Source organism: Pteropus alecto, unplaced genomic scaffold, assembly GCF_000325575.1.
Source record: "Pteropus alecto unplaced genomic scaffold, ASM32557v1 scaffold8, whole genome shotgun sequence".
NCBI lineage: Eukaryota > Metazoa > Chordata > Mammalia > Chiroptera > Pteropodidae > Pteropus > Pteropus alecto.
The window spans coordinates 2,446,496-2,466,111 of NW_006494609.1; the positions used below are offsets into that span (position 1 = coordinate 2,446,496).

The window sequence follows — 19,616 nt, forward strand, 5'->3', positions numbered from 1 at the left end:
TAAAGCCAGGTCAACAAAACACTAAGTGACTTATTCCAAGTTTTAAAATCATTAGCATTCTAAACAATGAAACAAAGCAAATTTATTCAGCAAAATAATCCTGAAACTTCATAGTAAAATTACCTACCATAAATTATGGAAGGAAATGCTACCGGATGGATTGCTAACCAGCAGCTTCCTATTCTACTATTTGTACCATCAGATGTTTCTTACTAACAGATGACTGAATAACATCCACTTCTTTGGCAGAGAATGGTAAGGTTCAGAAGACTAAATACTAGAACCACGTCTACTAACTACACTATGAATCTGGGCATTTCTCTTAACCATATTCACATCGCAACACTCTAACTACAAAAATCAAACTCATAGTTAACAAAAATGTATATCTATAGAGTACATACTACAAAGTACAAATATAAGGTACTATGCTCATATTAAGAAATAATCTTGTTACAAATTTTATGTTTATAAATGAGTCTGTAGGTCTATGTTCAAACAACGAAAGTCTTGGACTGATTTTCATATTTTGCAATTACCAATTTTTAGAATGTATTCCTAATACAGCCCTTGATAGAAGATGCCCTACCCTCTTTTCAGCAAGTTATCAATACGGTGAATTTTTAGAACCTTAGATATACAAAATTAATTGTAACTTTATAGATTCCATATCAGAGGAAACCCCTCCGTTGTATGGAGATTCCTCCAGGGACTCACTGGAGTGTGACATGCAAAAGAGGGAAAAATGCACCAGAAACAGAGCCACGATCATGCTAGCAGATGGTATGTCTAAAAAGGTTTTCACTGCTCGTTAACAAATCAACATATTCTATTTATAGAGTTCAGAAACAAATTAACATAAGTGAAAAAGAGAGGATGGGAAAGAGCATCAGAGGTCAAAGAGCAACAGACCTCTGGAAGGGGTGGAGGGATTAAGTTCTCCCCAAGGAAATGGAGAGGGACGATGCACAATGAAGTTTTTAAAAGAAATTTTAAATTCAATTTGAAATGCAGATTGACGCAAAGCTGAGCTTCAACAAGTTTCCTAACTATGGTCTTGGCACCCATAATTCTCTGTCTTAACGACTCACTATCATTGAATGAAGGCATAATTACAGAGCTCCTCCTCTCAAAAAAGAGAACAATACTTCCGAGTACTTCTTTTCACAGGTGTGCTCTGGTTAAAGGGGAAGAAAAAAAAAAGACCAAGAGGCAAGGGCCTTCAACTATGAAACTTACAGAAAAAGGAGCTGCGGACGCATATAACAAGTGGGAAGCCTCAGCGGGTTCTGGACGGGCAGTGTCCGCTACGTAGGACAAAATGAGGCGGAGGACCTGACCCCAAGACGCTCCTCCAGCCCCCGGAGTAACCTCTCTCACCTTAGATGGCAGCATTTGTCTGTTCGCTCCGCTCCTGGATGCCAGGACTCCCGCGTGCGCTGCCCCGCGGAGGCTGCCAGCCTCGCCCCCAACCACCACCCTCCTAAAAGTCCCCAACTGTCTCACCAAAAAATGTGTAGCCAGGGAAGTCCGCTATGTGCGCCATCCCTTAAGAATTAGCAAGAGTTAGAAGCCAGGAGAGCGAGAAGGAAACCAAAGGAGTTGGGACAGGTTCAGAAAAAGCTGAGGCGGAGCAAGGGCTACAGCCAGGCGGCCGCGGCCACGCAGGCTGGGGCGTGAGGAGAGGGGAGGACGCGCGGGCGAGGAACACTGCAAAACAGGCGGGCGGGCCGACTGGTAGGGCAACGAGCCTCCTGAGGCGAGGGCGCCCCGACCTCGCACCGCCGGAGACCTCTGGCTCGCAGGTCACTGTGCTGCTGCTGCCCGAGGTTGGCTCTCTCCAGCCTCCCTGCCCGACCCCCAGGGCAGGCTCTGGCGCCTCCACAGCTCGCACACTCACCGCACGCGCCGCTCCGGCGCGGCGACCCGCCGCCCTCGGAGCGATCTTCGCCCCTCCCTCCGCGCCCCGCCCGTGGCGGCGTCGGGGGGGCAACGTAACAGCGCATGCGCTCTCCGCGCGCTGGCAACGTCTCGGGTAGAACGTAACCAGCTTGGCGTGCTGGTTTCCTTAGAGACGGAGCCGGGCCTAGGCCGTAGCGGAGAGACTACGACTACAGCGGGGCCCTTGAAGAGGACAATATGCCGTCGAAGGGAAAGGACAAAAGGAAAAGCAAGAGTAAAGAAAAAGACAAGAAGAAGTAAGGAGAAGCCACCCTGAGATCCCCTCTCCCTGGACCTCCCCTCCGGGGATTCGGGTCTGGGGGCCACCCGGCGCAGGAGTTGACCAGCTGGCGCCCTCCCGCCGGCTTTCCTCGACCATCCTGGACCCTCCTCTCGCTCTTCCCGGTCCCGAAGACAGTTCCTAGTGTTTGGAAATTCCCCCAAATGTATGCCAAAGCGTATTGCTTCACCTGAGACAATATAGAGTGTAAGATTTGGGACCCTGAAGTAATTTAGACACAGCCCCTGCCCATGTGTATTAACGACGGAGGCAGATAAATTCCCTAAGAAAAGAAGAAACACAGGACCGAATGAAATAGGTGCTACTTGAGGAGAAAAGAACTGAGAATTAGGAGGAAGAGTTCCGACAGTAGATGTGAAGGTCAGGATAACATTTCTTGGGATGTTGGAGGTCCTGGAGACAAGTGATGTCCAATAGGGTAGGCACCCTCTATATGTGGCTATCAAATTAAAATTAATTAAAATTAAATTAAAAATTCAGACCCTCAATTGTACTAGCCACATTTCATGTGCTTAATAAGCACATGTGGTTAGTGGAGACTATATTGGACAGCCTAAGTAAAGAACATCACAGAAAGTTTTATTGGACAGCACTGCTCTAGACTAGTTGTTCTTAACCCAGGGCTGTTTTGCCTCCCAAGGGACATTTTGCAATATCTGGAGACTTTTGGTTATCACATCTGGAGATGTGTGCTATTGGCATCTAGCAGGTAGAGATTAAAGATGCTGTTTAACACCCTGCAGTGCACAGGACAACCCCCCTACCCTCACCCCAAGGAAAAAATTATTTGGCTCAGTGTCAGTAGTGCCAGGGTTGGGAAGTCCTGCTCACGACTATACTCTTCTGTAGAGTAGGCACTAAGCATTATTCACCATATCATCAGCACCTATCAGAGAGCCTGGAACATAGCAGGTGCTTAATATTTGTTCAATAACAAATTAAGGTGTCTGCTTGTGTGCGCTTCAACTTGGATGTTTTTTCCACAAGAACTGTGCTCTGGGTTCATTCTTTCTTGCCCCTAGTCTGAGAGATCTCTGCTATGTGGTTGAGATGATCTTGAACATCTAAAGGCTCTCTGGATGATTGAAGTAGTTCCTTGGGCCTTTTAGGGATTCCTTTTGGTTCAAAGGGAGCCTAAAGGATTTGACCACATTGGATAATTGTTCAGCTTTCCCCAAACTGGTTGGAACCTCTGAAGTGGATATTGCTGTAGCACTAACCCTTTGCAGATTTGGAGTTGCTGCCGGATTGCCACTAGACCTATTAGATGACCCTGATTGTTCCTAGACACATATGGAGTCATACGTGGTATCCAACAACACTATTTATGGAACCACAAGGAAATCTCCCAAACTTGTAAAGTTTGTGAGGTAACTTATTTAAGAGAGTAATATATGCCAGTACAAAAAGTTTAGGAGAAACATGGAAAGTCAAAGGAGAAAACATCATCCAAAGATAACCACTATTATCATTTGAGGACATTCTTTTTCATTTTTGTAAAATGATAGCCTAATGTACATACTTATTTTTAGCTTCCCTCCATTTGTTAATATAAGTATTCTACATTGTGATTTTTAAAAATATAATTGCATCGTTTAGCACTTTTTAAAAGTGGCAAGGGCTTATCACATTCCTGGAACTCACTAGCATATGTTTTCTGTTTTTGACCCTGCATCTACAGTACACACATCAACAATGGAGAACATTGAGGATAACAGATTTCTTATTCCTGGGATTTTCCATGACGCATAGTTTGAGAAACCCTGCTTTGTTTCTACAGTCAGTATTAGTGGTCCTCTTGTGAGAAATCCTATCAGAGTTCATGTATCAACTACTCTGAGCAGCTTAGACTTGATACCTTCAGGGAGCAATTAGATGACTGTAGCAAGGCAGTCTATCACTACTGCCTAAAGCATGCTGGAAAGAGAGGTCAACAGCTAGAAAAGGCTGGGGGTTGAGATGAAGCTGGCCTTAATTTGTAGAGAAGAAAAGGTGAGAGTAGGACTAGAAAGGGATCAGGAATCAGGATTTGAGAGGTAGGAATGAAGGGTGACAGTATAGAAAATTCACACATACTTATGTGTGAAAATATTTAGAATTCAATATAGGTGAAGTCTTCTTAGTTGTTATCTAAATATATATCCAGTGCCTACCACATATGGGATAGTGTTTTCTTGCTCATATAATCTTTATTTTGGAAAAGCTCCCTTTTTATTGCTTTAATCTTTGAAGCCATTATTATTTTTAAATATCCTCTCCACCTCTGTATAAATGATTATGGTTTATCAGCCATCCTTGAAGCCTGGTGCACTGTGGCACCAGCAGATAAAGTATTTAACATAGCGACTTGATGTTTTGTCTAAGGCCTAGCCAAAAAAAACAAAAAACACAATAACAAAACAAAAAACCCAACCTAGAACAAAAACAAAACTGGGGTTCGGATAGGTAGAAGATTACAGAAATATGGACTTAATGTTACAGTTACACTATGAATGTATCGTCATGCAGAAGAGGAACTAAGGGATTTGCAGTGGAGAAAGCTAAGGTCTAAGACTGAGTAAGTAGAAATAGAAGACAGTTCAAATATTAGAGAAAGAAGAAGCAGATGAAAAGATGTGAAGGCTTAATGAAATGAATTTGACTTATCATGCTTTTTCTCTTTGTTTTCCTAGTCCTTTAGAATTATGCTCCAAAGTTCCCCTCTTCCAGGAAGAGGCACCTACTATGATAGTTATCCTTTATCAAGTAAATATGTATTCTTATTAACTAATTTATCCAATAATATTTGCTCATATGTGCCAGGCAATGCCAAGCAAAACAAATTATTATAGCTGTAATACTACTATAGTAGAGAATAGTTATTTACTGTCAATGTCGTCTTCCCATGTAGGAAGATAACAAAAACTGATGAATCTGTAGTGGAAAGAGCCAAGGCCAATGCCTCCCTTTGGGAGGCCAGGATGGAAGTCACAGAACTCTCTAGGATTGAGTATCGTGATACTTCCCGGAGACTTGCAAAAACTAATGAGGAATTAAAGAAACAGCAGTATAAAATGGAGAAAGACACAATGTCTGTATTAAGCTACTTGAAGAAGCAGGATCAGGAAAAAGATAATATGGTAGGTAGGTAGAAACCCTCCTGTGTCTTAGTAACTACCTCTGTGTTATACTTGTGTGGTTATATATTTAAAGGATCTTAATTCCTTGAAAACTTATCACATACTTAAGACATTTCAGTTGACTTTAACTCTCCTTGAAGCAGGATGCTGTTTCAGAATGGTTTTACTGTCATAGCTGAGTCTTTCTCATTTTCGGTTCTTGTTCCATGTTTTCTTGTCTAAAACAGATTGATGATCATAAGTGAACATAATCATCCATTTTATTTTAAGGATAAGAGCATGGTATATGATATATATATTTCTTGATATTGATAAATATTTAGTTTTAATAATCTGTAAATTCACTAATAATCCATGATCACATGAATATGAACTTAAGCTGCATATTGAATTTATCTTATCATACCTTATTTAAGTGTTTGAGAGTAAAGCTATTATTTTAGATCTGAAAGAAAAAGGAATGGGAGCTAACATTGTGGAGACCATATTTTGTGCCAGACTCTATGCTAGGTACTTTACCTTTGTTATCTCACTTAGTCTTTTTAATTACCCCATGTAGCTACAATATTGTCATTCCCATTTTACGGATGAAAAATTGACTCTCAGGAAGGACAGGTAACATATCCAAAGTCACACAGCTAGTGGGTTTGAAAGTGGAATTTAGGTGGAACTCCAAATTCTTCTCTTTTCCATCTGCCTCTATGAACCCCATGAAAACCCAAGGAAATTTTCACCATGCTGAGGTGCTTCAGTCCCATGCATGTTTTTCTACTTTAACTATTTCTGTATTATATATCCACAAACAATACACACTATAGTCTTGTTTTAAATTTTACATTAGTGGTATCATATTGTACATGTCTTTTACAACTTGTTTTTTTACTCAACATAATATTTTTGTGGTATATTCACAAAAATCACATGATTCAATTCATTTAAGGAATTTGTAATGAGTATGCTTTATTTTTTCATTTATTCATAACTGCTTTATAATATTCCATCAAATAAACTTAATTTTATCTATACCCCCTGTGGGTCATTTAGACTCCATTTTTTTCATTATTACATTCCGTGAACATTCTTGTATATGTCTGCATGTGCCCTTTTGTGAGAGTTTCTCTAGAGTAGACAGTTAAATTACTACATTATGGGGTATGCCTAGTTTCAACTTCATAGGAGTTTAAATTGATCTACAAAGAGGTTATACCAATTCATACTGTCACAAGCAATGTATTAGAGTAAGTTCCTGTTTGCCAAATTTTTGTTAATACTTGATATTATACTTAATAATTTTTGCTTAATTTTATGGGTGTAAATTGGTATCTTGGTATTTTAATTTGTATTTTCCTGATTATTTGTCGCTTGAACATCTTCTATATGTTCCTTCACCCATTGTTTGTTTGTTTATGTGTTTGCTTCAGTACATGTATGAACTAATGTTGGAGTGATACAACGCATGGCTCCTATATAAGGGTGATGTGCAAATGCATGAATCATTCCTTAATTTTTTCAAATGCCACTTTTTTGGTGAGACCCTTCCTCACTGTCCTCTTTAAAATTAAGACCCCTACTTTGTTTTATTTTCTTTGTTATATTTATTATTTTCTGTCATGCTATATGCATGTTACTTATGTATTTGTTTATTGTCTTTTTCTGATTAGAATGAAGCCTCTCAGAAGTAAAGAATTTTGGAGCCTTTTTAAAATTGTTTTTCAGTGCTGTATCTCCAGCACCTAGTGTGGGCCTGGCACAAAGCAGGCACTCATTAAATCAAGTTCAAGATGATATTGAAAGTATTTTAGAGAAATCAGACAATGTAATATTTATGTAGATTTTATTAAATAAAATATAATTTTGTGCATTATTGTCATTTTTTACCTTATTTTCTAGGTAGCCTGTTTTCAGAATTACTTTTTGAAGAGTGGGCATTATCAAAGTTGTCTTCTGTAGAATAGTCTTAAGTAAATTGAGGCCAGCCATACAAATAATTTTCATAATTCATTACATAGAAGTTTTGTGGCCTCTATTAGCTAATTGATATTGGTCTGCATTTATCAGTATCACTTGTATTTCTTGATTTTCAACAAGAAATACCTCAATATATCAAGGCCCACAACTGTCTGTAGCAAATGCATAATTTTTCACAATCATGGATACCCATTAAAACCAAAGAAACTACTTTGCGGAAAAAAGTAAAGTAGATTCAATATATCCTGGTTAACTAGCTCTCCTATAGTTTTGTTACTCATTCTGCTATTTTCTTAAACTTTAAACTGTTTATAGTCTTATTTCGTGTTAATTATAGAAATATTAGAAATGAAATGTTTTTAAAACTATTATATATTGAACAAAAGTAGATTTTTCTTGAGTGAGTTTTTGTATTTAACGCTTTGTTCAGTCAATCACAAAATAAATATCATTATATTTCACACCTGTCCTACATGGTTTAGGACTGTCTTAATTTCTCTTTTAGAATTTTAAGATTTTCTTTAAACTAGTCTAAGATATCATTTACAACAGTGTTTCACTTCCGTATCCTCTGATTTTATAACCATGTCAAGGAGTTTTTAGTTTAAAAAGCTACCCAAGTTCTCTACTAAAAGATCTTTGGAAAAATGATTGATTCCAACACTGGGGCAGGGAAAGTAAAAGATGAGATTGGGATGTCTTTATGTGCCAGAAAGTAAGTAAAAAATATTAAGGAACACAGGGGCTAGCTGGAAGCAGCTCCCACAGGCCAAATCTGAGATAATCAAAATAAATAATGACACTAATAGATTGTAACCCATTGAATAAATTTAAGTCCATGAGTGCATACACTAATAAATAACTATATACGTTAGTAAATGAGGGAGAAGGGAAAGCTTTTCCTTACAATAGAATTCAATAAATTATTAAATTTTCAAGGAATGGTGATGGAGTTAGAACAGGCACCATTTGGCATCAGTCAAGAATCATCAGTGGATGCTAAAACTAGTGGGTGATAGTTTGATGGCAGAAGGATATTGGCATGTCAAAATATCTTCCCACAAATTACTTAATAATTACAAAAGGAAAAATAGTAACTTTTAAGTAGAGAAAACTGGCAGACACAATCTTAACCAATTGATTAAAATTGACATCAATCACCTCATGATGTGAATCACTGGAAAGAATGCATCATCACTTTGGCAGTGTATGCCTGCCAAAAATGCATAACCTGAATCTGCTCATGAAGAAACATCAGACAGCCCTAACCTTGGCCAGTATTCAAAAATGTTGATATCATAAATGACAATGACTGAGAAACTGTTCCAGAATGGAGGAGACTAGGTAGGATACATGACAACTAAATGTAATGCATAACCAAGGATTATATTCTGGACCAGAAGAAGGAAAGTTGCAATTAAGGACATTATTGGGACAAAGGGTAGTAAAATTTGAATATAGAGTATAGATTATATCAATTTTAAATTTCTTGATTTTGATAATTATACTGTGCTTCTAAAAAAGAATGTCCTTTTTCTTAGGAAATACATAATTATTTAGGGGTAAAGGATCATGATGTCTTAAAGTTATTCTCATATGGTCCAGAAAAAATGATGTAAAAAAGTTTATCATCTGTATGTATCTATATAATTATGTATTTAGATAGATCTATCTATATATACATAGGGAAATCAAATAGAAAAATTGGGTGAAGAGTGTATGAGGACTCTGTACTCTTCTTGAAACTTTTCTTTTGAAAAGTTACCCAGATAAGAGAAATACAAATAAAAACTACAATGAGGTACCACTTTATACCATGGCTACTATCAGAAAAACAGAAAATAACAAGTGTTGTGGAGGGTGCAGAGAAATTAGAATATTTGTGGGAATATAAAATGGTGCAGCCATTATTGAAAATTATGAGGTTCCTCAAAAAATTTGAAAAAGCATTACCATATGATCCAGAAATCCCACTTTTGGGTATATTTTCAAAAAAATTTAAAGCAGGATCTTGGAGAGAGATTTTCATACTCATGTTTGTTGAAACATTAATCACAGCCAAGAGGCTGGAATAACCTAAATGTCCGATGATGGAATGGATAAAGAAAATTATGCAGCCTTAAAAAAGAAGGAAATCCTGTCACATGCTACAACATGGTTGAATCTTAAGAATATTCTGCTAAGTTAAATAAGCCAGTCATGAAAGGACAAATATTATATGATTCCATGTATATCAAGTATTTAAAGTAGTCAAAATCCACAAATAGAAAGTAGAAAAGTGGTTGCCAAGGGCTGGGGGGAGGGAATGTTGGAGAAGGCATTAATGTTTAATGAGTATTGAGTTTCAGTTTTGCAAGATGAAAAATTTATAGAGATCTATTGTACAACCATGTGAATAAACAGCACTACTGAACTGTACATTTAAAATGGTTAAGATGGAGTCTACAGCCATGCCACCCCGAACAAGCCTGATGTTTGACCTTGGAAACTAAGCAGGGTCGGGCCTGGTTAGTACTGGACAGGAGACCACCTAGGAAGACCAGGTGCTGTAAGCTTAAAAAATAAGAAATAAGGGATTGTAAACTGACAAGGTCCTTGCAATCTGTGAGGTGAACCAAAGGTTGCCCAGCCTAAAAAATAAATAAAAATAAATAAAATGGTTAAGATGGTCAAATTTAATGTTATATTCTTTACCACAATTAAAAAGTTATTCCAGTAATTCTGATGATGGCCAGGTTTTGGAAACTGGCAATAGCAGTTTGAGGGTATGGTATATGTCTCCTCTTCTCTTTCCGCCTTACTCAACCTCTCCAACCCTTCTGGTTTTAATATTATGTGAAAATAAGGCTATATAATAAAGGCACGGCACAGAACAATTTCTTTACCTTCCTAATTCTGCATTTTCATTTTCTACCTTCCTAACTCTATATTTTCATCTTATACAGATTGAAAACCTGAAACAACAATTGAACGAAACAAGGGAAAAAGCCCAAGAGGAGAAGGAAAAATTGGTGAGTATCTAAGTATACTAATACTTCACTTACTGGATGGTCAGGTTTCTGGCAAGCTTATATTTAAGATAATGAGAATAAATGAATAGGTCCTCTGAGCATCTTAGCAACCTTAAAGCTCACACACTTGTACAGAAGTTCAAAAATACCATAAAAATACATTATTGTAGAAAACTTAGAAAACCATCTTGTATTAGTAGTGCTTACTCATCTTGAGTTTGAAATTCATTCTTGGGCTATTCAGTGGACCAAATGAAACAATACATATTTTTTATTTTTATTTATTTGTTTTATTGAAATATAATAGACAATTAGTTGCTCATATTTATATTGCATAACTCAATGAGGTTTTTTTCAATTATAGTTGACATACAATAATGTATTAGTTTCAGTTGTACAGCATAGTGATTAGAGTTCTATAAAACCAACAAAGTGATCACCTCACTAAATCTAGTACCCCTGTTTACCCTTACATATTCAGTACAAAATTATTAACTATTTTCCTTATGCTTCACTTTATATCTCCATGTCTATTTTGTAACAGTCCATTTATACTTCTTGACCTTTGACCTTTTTCACTATTCCTCCCAACTTCCCTCCCAGCAATATATATTTTTTAAAGATTAAAAATATATCATGAAATATATTATGAGCCCATACTAATACTTTCAAGTCAGATGCAGGAATACAGGGTTTTAACTTTATCTGTCTCCCTTCTCGCTCACCAAAAATTCTGGTTCTTAATAATACCTATATAATCGTGTAGTTGCTTTAAACCCCAATACATCAACAGTCACAGAATACTACCACCTACATAGACTAGTAGAAACAGTTTAAGATTTTGTGGGGCACTTTTCCCCTTAGGATTATACCAGTAGGAATCTACTGTCAAAATACAAGATTTAGAAACGATTTGAAATAATTCTTTTCTGGAAGTTTATGCCATCAACTCAACAACACATTTTGCTTTTGATTTTTAGGAGTTGCTTTTGAAAAATAAATTGCACATATAACATTGTGTAATTATGTCATTATAATTATGTAAAATATTTATGTGGTTCCAAAGTCAAATCTATCAAACATGGTATATTCTGAGAAATCTAACTTTTATCCATGTGTTCACAATATATCAGAGTATATTGTCAAAATGGATTTTTGTCAACCTGTTAGGCGAGACATGGTATTTCAGTGTATTTCAATTTGCATTTCTCTTATTATGAGCTAGGCTGAGTATATTTTCATATGTTTGAGGGTTATTTGCATTTCTTTTGATAGGTCTTATTCATTTTTTTTTACTGGTATTAATGGTGCTTACGGTGTTATTCTTTTTTCTTTTTCCTCCTCCCTCCTTTTTTTTCTTTTCTCTCTCCTCCTCTTCCCTTTATTCTTTCTCCCTCTTCTTTCTCCTCCTCTTTCTTCTCCCTTCCTTCCTCTTTTCCAAATCTTATTCCTCTTTATTTATTAGAGATATTAGTCCTCTTTGTCTCTTAATTTAGTAATTTTAATTTAGGGTTACAGATGTTATTTATCTTTTTTACAGAGTAAAAATTTGTTTAGTCTTCTCATGCCTCTTTTTAATAAATAGGTGTATTTTCTATAAAAGATTGGAAAAATATAACTTTTCTTATTCAGGGCACTTGATATCTTTTAAAAAAATGAAAACAATGCAAAATGAAAAGGGATGTTTCTTCAAAGAAAATAGACAAATGGCTTAAGGCTTCAGATGGAACATGTTTCTGTGGGACTTCTGTTCTTTCTCCCAACTCATTTACCTGTTTTTTGTTTTTGTTTTTGTTTTTGTTTTGCATATAGGAACAAAAGTACACTGTGCAAATAAGTGAGCTGGAGGGACAATTCCATCAAAAAGCCAAAGAAATTAGTATGATTCAAACAGAGATGAAAACAATAAAACAATTCCAGAAGAGAAAAATCCAAGTGGAGAAAGAACTAGATGATGTAAGTTTCTTTCCTTCTTTTTTTAAAAAAAGGGGATTAGAATTGACTACTATGTCTGCAAAAGCCTTCATAGACATTTACTCCTATTAGATGGTAAAAGACTCCCTTTGACATTTTAGAGATTTTTTGAGAATAAAAGGATAGGACATATCAGTTTAGGACTAGATGCTCAAGATCTTGATGGTTAGACTTTTCTTTTTCTAAGCATTGATTTCTTTGAAAATTCCACATATTTTAGCCAGCACACCCTCTCACATTTATCAGCAGTTAAACCTTTATAGTGACGTCAATAAGAAACTACAGTTCTTTAAAAATATTAAGGGCAAAGCCGCAAAGTCCCTAAGGAATAATATTTAGACTGATGAATGATAATTTTAGAAAATTTTATAAGGCTCTCTGGGTAGGGTTGAGTAGGGTGAGGAAAACTGAGTACTTTCATAAAGTTTTTCTGACCTTACTATGCTCTTTCTCTTACTTTCCATTCCCTCAGTTCAGAAGATAGTTTTATTGCATTAATAATAATGCAACAAATGTCACAGATGTGTGCCAGGCACAGGTAGCTGAAATCAGTTTTGTGACTTTGGACAAATTACTTAGCCTCTCTATACCTTGGGTTCCTCATCTGTAAAAGGCAGATAATAAGAGTTACTGTCTCATATTGTTGTAAGGATTAAGTGAGTTCATGTATGTAAAGTGCTTAAAATAGTATATATCACATAGAATTATATTAACAGTGGTGCATAGCTCTTTGCAAAATAAAAAAGTCCTGATTTGTAGCATTTGCTGATTTCCTTGGGAGTAAATACTTTCATTATGGCCAATTTCAAGCTACTAATGCTTTAACAACCTGCGAGCAAAATTCCTGATAGGAGCTTGCTCTAACACTCTACTGAATATACATGAATACTCTAGTAATATAAGTAGTAATAATAGAAGCAGTATTGCCACCAAAGATAACCATATAGCAACTTACTGTAGAGGTTAAAAGTTGATGCTCTGAAGTCAGACTGCCAGAGTATAAATACTGTCTTCACTATTTGGATATCTTGCTAAATTTCTTTATCTGTAATATGGAGATGATAATAATAGTACCAATTTCAAAGGGTCATTGTGAAGAATAAATGAAATAATCTGTGTTATATGCTTAGCACTGTGTGGTAAATATTACCTGTTGTTGCTTATTCTGCTGCTGTTATTACTTCTGCTCAAAATTATGATTATTATGGTTAGTAATATTTAAGTTTTTTTCTCTATCCCTTTTAGTGCCTCTCACTCTCAATCACGGTGTGTCCTTCAGCATGTAGTTTCCCTCAGGCTCTCCTCTGGCTATCCAGGGTGCTACTTAGCAAGAACAAGCTTTGATGGGAAACCAAAGTTTATCTTGTTTCTGTTTACCTTTTAGCTAACTGCTAAATTGAAAGGGTATATGAGAAATGAAAAAGGTAGATAAGATAATGTAGTAGTTGAGATCATTGACTTCATGTCCTGGCTCTGCAGCTGATAGATGTGTAGCCTTGGATAGTCTCAATTTCTCCGAGTCTCCAACTCCTCATTTGTAAACTGTGGCTATTGTATCACCTATCTCCTCTTAGAGATGTTGTATGGATTAAATAATGTAATGTGTAAAGTACTTAGCTCATTGTCTTATACTAATTCCTAGTAAGAATAATAGCATAGCAATTATTGATCTTTTGATCATTGTTATGATTATCTAGCTTTAAAAATCTTATTAGAGGACTCTTTGAAGCTCTAATTAAAGGACCGAGTCAGTACATTTTAGGCAAGTTGGGGAATGGGAAGATATTTTCTTAGATTGAAAGGAATGTGTTACCATCATTGTATAATTATCCCAAAATCTTTCCATGAGGCTGACTTTGTTCATAAGCTTGATTACTTGTTGCTTTATAACCATCGTTATAACTGTTGCTTTAAAATTGTTCTGAGTTATGTTTTCATAGTTCACCAGTATACAATCCCTTTTGCAGTGTTTTCTGGGGGATCTTTCTATGGGTTTCAAGCATTTTAAAGTCCTTAAAATAGCAGTTATATAACTGTCTTCTCTAGTTGTTTTATGTTTGTGTTTTTTAATCTTTGTAAACTAAAGGGAATAAGAGCCACATCATCTACTTGTGTATGTACTTGTCACTGCTCACTAATTCCTAGACTAGTACCTAATAATAAAACTTGCTAAATGAATGATATAAGGAACCATCTAAAACTAAAACATTTCATAGAATTCATAGAGTCTTAGAGCTGGAATAAACTTTAGGGCTTATTTAAGTCATTCTACAGGTGAGGAAAACAGACACAAAGATGTTAAGTGACTTTTGTGGTAAGTTATAAAGCTGGTAGCAGAATCACAGTGTCTTGAAATCCTGTCCAATACTTCTATTTCTTTACCTGCATTAGTTACCTATTATTGTAGAACAAACCACCCCCAAATTATTGTTTTAATGGCTTAAAACAATAAAAAACATTTGTTAAAAGCACAATTTCCATGGATCAGGAATTCGGGAGCAGTTTAGCTAGCTGAGCAGTTCTGACTCAGGGTTTCTCGTGCGGTTGCAGTCAAGGTATCAGCCAGGGCTGCAGTCATCTGAGAGCTTGATTGAATCTTGAGGATCTGCTTCCAAGGTGCCAACTCACATGACTGTCACATCTGTGCTGGTAATTACTGGGAGGCCTCAACTTCGTCACACATGAGACTCTTCACAAGCTACCTTAGTGTGCAACTTGAAGGATGACTTCACTGAGAGCAAGTAATTCAAGAGAAAGCCAGAAAGAAGCTATCCTTTTCTTGACCAGCTGGAAATCACATAGCATGACTTCTGTCATATCCTATTAGTTAGAAGTAAATTCCTAAGTCTGACCCACATTCTAAGGGTGGGGAATTAGGATCCATCATTTGAAAGGAAGACTGTCAAAGAAGTCTGCACGTATCTTAAAACCACCACACCACCACAGTCCAAAATACACACTGCTACAGGAATGATCTTCAAATATCACAGTTCTAATGATGTTCTGATCACCTCCCTCAAGTATCTTCTTTAGTATTTCTCTATTGACAATAGAATATTTCCCAGACACCTTAGTATGAGTGTCAAAACCCTACATCTACTTTGGAACATTATTGTCTCCTTTTACTACCCCTCCCCATGCACACCCCTTTTAATCCACCCAAACTGGACATGTACTCACCCCTGAAATCTTTCTGCCTTTGTTACTTTGTTCACACTGTTTCTTCTACCTGAAATATACTTCTGATAGATCTCTGTCCATTAAAATTTTACCTGTCCTTCCAAAGCTCAGCTCAAATGCATTTTCCATGAGACCTTCCCTCAGAGTCCTTTTTAAAAGTACTAATTTTCTTCCTGCCATTTGTGACAATTTGGATGAAACCTGAGGGCATTATGCTAAGTGAAATAAGTCAGACAGAGAATGACAAATACTGTTTGATATCACTTATATGTGGAATCTAAAAAAAGCCAAACTTAGAGAAACTAGAGTGGTGGCTACCTGGGCTGGGGGAAGGGAGAAATGGGGAGATATTGGTTAAAGGGTACAAACTTCTAGTTATAAGACTGACAACTTCTGGGTAATCTAATGTATAGCTTGGTCACTATAGCTAATAATACTGTATTATATACTTAAAAGTTTCTAAGAGAGTAGATCTTAAATGTTTTCACCACAAAAAAAGAAATGGTAATTATGTGACAGTATAGAGGTGTTAGCCAATACCATGGTAGTAATCATTTTGCAATATATAAGTGTATCAAATCAACATATTGTACACCTTAAACTTGCACAATGTTATATGTCAATTATATCTCAATAAACTGGAAAAAAAATACACAAAGACTATTAGCAGAAAAAAAAAGAATAATTTTTTCTATGTGTTCCCTTAGCATTTTGTATCTTTTATACTACCTAGCCCATTCTGTCTCGAGATTATTATTTTTCATTTGTCTTATCTCTCCTACTAGATTATAAATTATTTGAAGTATAAACAGTATTGTCCTTTGTATTAATCAACATGTAAGATACACAGTAATGCTCAATGAATATTTGTTAAATTCTGAGTGGGTCTTTCCATTAAAAATGTAATTGAAGGGATATCAAGTTTTCTAACTAAATGGGAGGAACCCTTTCACAATGTAAATGTATATCAAATCACGATGGAGATTTGAAGTACCTTATAATTTTGTCAATTGTATTTCAATAAAGCTGAAAAGAAAGTTTAGAAGGCATATCAAGTTTTGTTTCATATTAAAATGCTGCAGATTGAGTCAAGTTAAGTTCCTTAAATTTTCGGGGACTCTCAAAATAGTCATCCTAAATGTAGGTATACATTCTGAATCAAAAGTGAATTAGGAACTAGCTATGCATATTCTAGTTGGCCACAGTGTGATTATTATTATTATTTTTTTTAAAAGAACAACGTTGCCACCTAGGGGAGAAATAGATTTCAAACATTTCAAAGAGGGCTGTTGGGCCAGAAGACTTAAAATTCAAAGGCAAAAAGGATACTGGCTTATGGAAGAAAATAATGTAGTTCAAGGAATCCCAAATATGAGATAATTAAGGCAAGCGTGGGGGCCCATGAACTTAAAATTGGAGGATATACATAAATGAAGGAAATTAATTATACTACATATTAGAATTCATTATAAAATTTAAAAGAGACTAGTAAAATTTAGATTATCAAAAGGTAATCAAAGCATAAATTTTAAAGAAAAAATTATTTCTATCTGATTAACAGAAGAAGCAAAAATTGGTAGGTTTTAGTTATTTTTTAATTAATTATTTTAGTCTTTCTTTTTTGGACAAAGTGATAATACCCATTTCAGCAAATTTAGCTGATACAAAAAGAAGAAAATCATACACACACACCCTCAATTACACTATGTAGAGGTAACCATTGTTGATATTTTGGTGTGTTGAAAATATCTATATGTTATTTTTACAAAAATAAAGTCATGATGCATAAATTGTTAACCTGATTTTTTCACTGTGCATTGTGAACATTTTTCAATGCCATTACATGTTTTTCTATAAAATCTTTTGAGTAGATACATGAAATTCCATTGGGTAGATTTATCATGATTTATTAATCAGTCCTTTGATGCTAGATATTTGGACTGTTTCCTAATTTTTCACTATTATATACTGTGATGAACATCTAAGTAAAAATATTTTTCTGTATCTTTAATTAGTTTTTAGGGTAACTTAGAAGTGGAATTTATGGGTTAAACAACATAAACTTTTAAAGGTTTTTGATATGCATTGTCTAATTATCTTTCAAAAGATTCATTTATTAATTTATAGATTTTTGAGGGAGTCCAGTGGCACAGTGGGATGGTAGACATTTCCATAAACTTATATATTCACATTAATTTTAAAAGTATTTGACAATGTAAGAAGCCATTTAAAAAAATTATGTACATAAGACAAGGTGAAAGAAGAACATCTAAAAGAGATCATATAAAATAGAGATTTAATGCAGTTAGGACAGAGATCACAGTAAGGAAAACTTAAGTATAAGAGGGGACAATATTAGATGTAATGACAATAACAATTAAGCATTATACTTAAATGGTTACTATTCTAAGTACATGTATTATTTGTTATTTAATCCTTGCCACACTCCTATGAGATAGCTACTATTATTATCCTCTTTTTATTCCTAGAGATCTGAGACTTTGAGAAGTTAAGTGACTTGCCTAGAGTCAAACAGCTGGTAAACGAGCGAGGTAGCACCTGAACTCTGGTCTTCTCACAGCCTTTTTTATGGCATGAATATTAGAATGAGTATGCCTGTTTTGATCTGATTGATTCTTGCCAGGATCATAACTTTAAATTAGCTCAACTTTCTCTGCCTAGAATTTTGTCCTTTTTATTATATGCAGTTTTAGAGGACAGAAGGATCCAGCCAGGGGAATCGAAGGAAGGTTTTTTTTTTTTAGATTAATACTAAGAAGCATTTTCTAAAAATGGGAACTATTAAAGGACAGCTTAATGAATTAATGAGATTTGAATTAGTGATACTTCTATCTCAAGATGTTTTTCTCATAGAAGAGATTTCTATATTAAGTGAGAGATTGTATTATCTGACTCATAAGGTCCCTTCCAATTCTAAAATATGATTCCGTGATTCCACACATTTAAAATGAGGATATTTCAAAAATATGATTATGAGAATATCTTGTCTGAATATTCTGAGAACTGTTATTCATGAAAGGCTTTTTAGGAACTTATTACTGATCTTGTAAGTCTATAGAAGTTTAAAGGAAATAGGGTACTCATAGGCAGGGACAGTTTTTCTGTGTGTTCAGGATTAAGAGGTAATATGTAACAGAAAGTGTTTATTGAGAATTTTTTAGGAATATGCCCCAATCAACCCCATTTCCTATTGACTAGTTGGGGTTTTTTTTCTTTTTTTAATTTTAGCTGAAGGAGAATTTAAGGAGCACAGAGCGGAAACATCAGGAGACTCTTAGAAGATTGGAAAACAGGTTTTTTGAAGAAAAGGTATGATATATTAGGGTTAATTAAGAAATTTTTTGATTACTAGAACAACATAATTGTATTTATATACATTCTGAGATATGTCAACCTTCCATTTGGTATCTTAGAAGATTGTTATCAAATCATAGTAGAATAAAAAACAGGGAAAATAAATCTATTCTAGATATCTCAATGTCTAGTCTCTTCCCTACTTCCAGTTAAGAGATTCTTGAAATCCTTAAGAGAGATTGTCATCTTACCAAGGCTTTAGGACACATCCCTCTCAGCGTGGTGTTGCCCTGGTAGAACTAAAGCTGCATGTACCCCATTATATAGGGGAGTCGGGATTGAAGAAGTCACTGTGGTACGCATGAAGTACATGTTAATTATTATTGTTTGGATCCCATCCTAGAATATAGTCTCCATGAGAACAGGGACCTTATCTGTTTTGTTCACCACAGAATCTCTAGTATCTGAAAAATCGGCTACACAAAAGCACTTGATACAAATTTGTTGAATGAATAAGTTATGACTCTCTTCATTATATTTAGCAAAAATTTTTCCCAGTTCTGCTTTCCTATACTGATGTGGAATTGTTTTCCCTATTTCTCTGTCATGTCGCTTTTTTAATGTGGAAATTGGGAGGTACCCTAGGGTTCCTGTGTTCACGCTACCCTCTTTGCTGGCTCCTCCATTGATACTTGGAGTATTTCACATCAGGTCATGTGGATAGAAGCGTTTTATTTGATATTATAAAATAAATACTTAACTTTTTGATATGTAAATTTTGTTGTTAGAAATATAACTGTATTAAAA

At 35.5% G+C, this 19,616-nt stretch overlaps 2 protein-coding genes across 5 annotated transcripts in view; one reads left to right on the forward strand and one right to left on the reverse strand.

Annotated features, from left to right (window-relative positions):
- Nucleotides 1-1,985, reverse strand: part of ENTPD5 (ectonucleoside triphosphate diphosphohydrolase 5) — a 45,193-nt gene extending 43,208 nt beyond the window's left edge. For all 4 annotated transcript variants that reach the window (XM_025041965.1, XM_025041967.1, XM_025041966.1 and 1 more), the window contains exon 1: nt 1,901-1,985. The gene's annotated coding sequence lies outside the window, so the exon portion shown is untranslated. The remainder of the gene's footprint in view (nt 1-1,900) is intronic.
- Nucleotides 1,982-19,616, forward strand: part of BBOF1 (basal body orientation factor 1) — a 29,981-nt gene continuing 12,346 nt past the window's right edge. Inside the window, exons 1-5 of the mRNA XM_006925623.2 lie at nt 1,982-2,198; nt 5,133-5,361; nt 10,275-10,340; nt 12,153-12,296; nt 18,744-18,824. Coding sequence (XP_006925685.2) covers nt 2,140-2,198; nt 5,133-5,361; nt 10,275-10,340; nt 12,153-12,296; nt 18,744-18,824 — 579 coding nt within the window. The 5' untranslated portion in view covers nt 1,982-2,139. The remainder of the gene's footprint in view (nt 2,199-5,132; nt 5,362-10,274; nt 10,341-12,152; nt 12,297-18,743; nt 18,825-19,616) is intronic.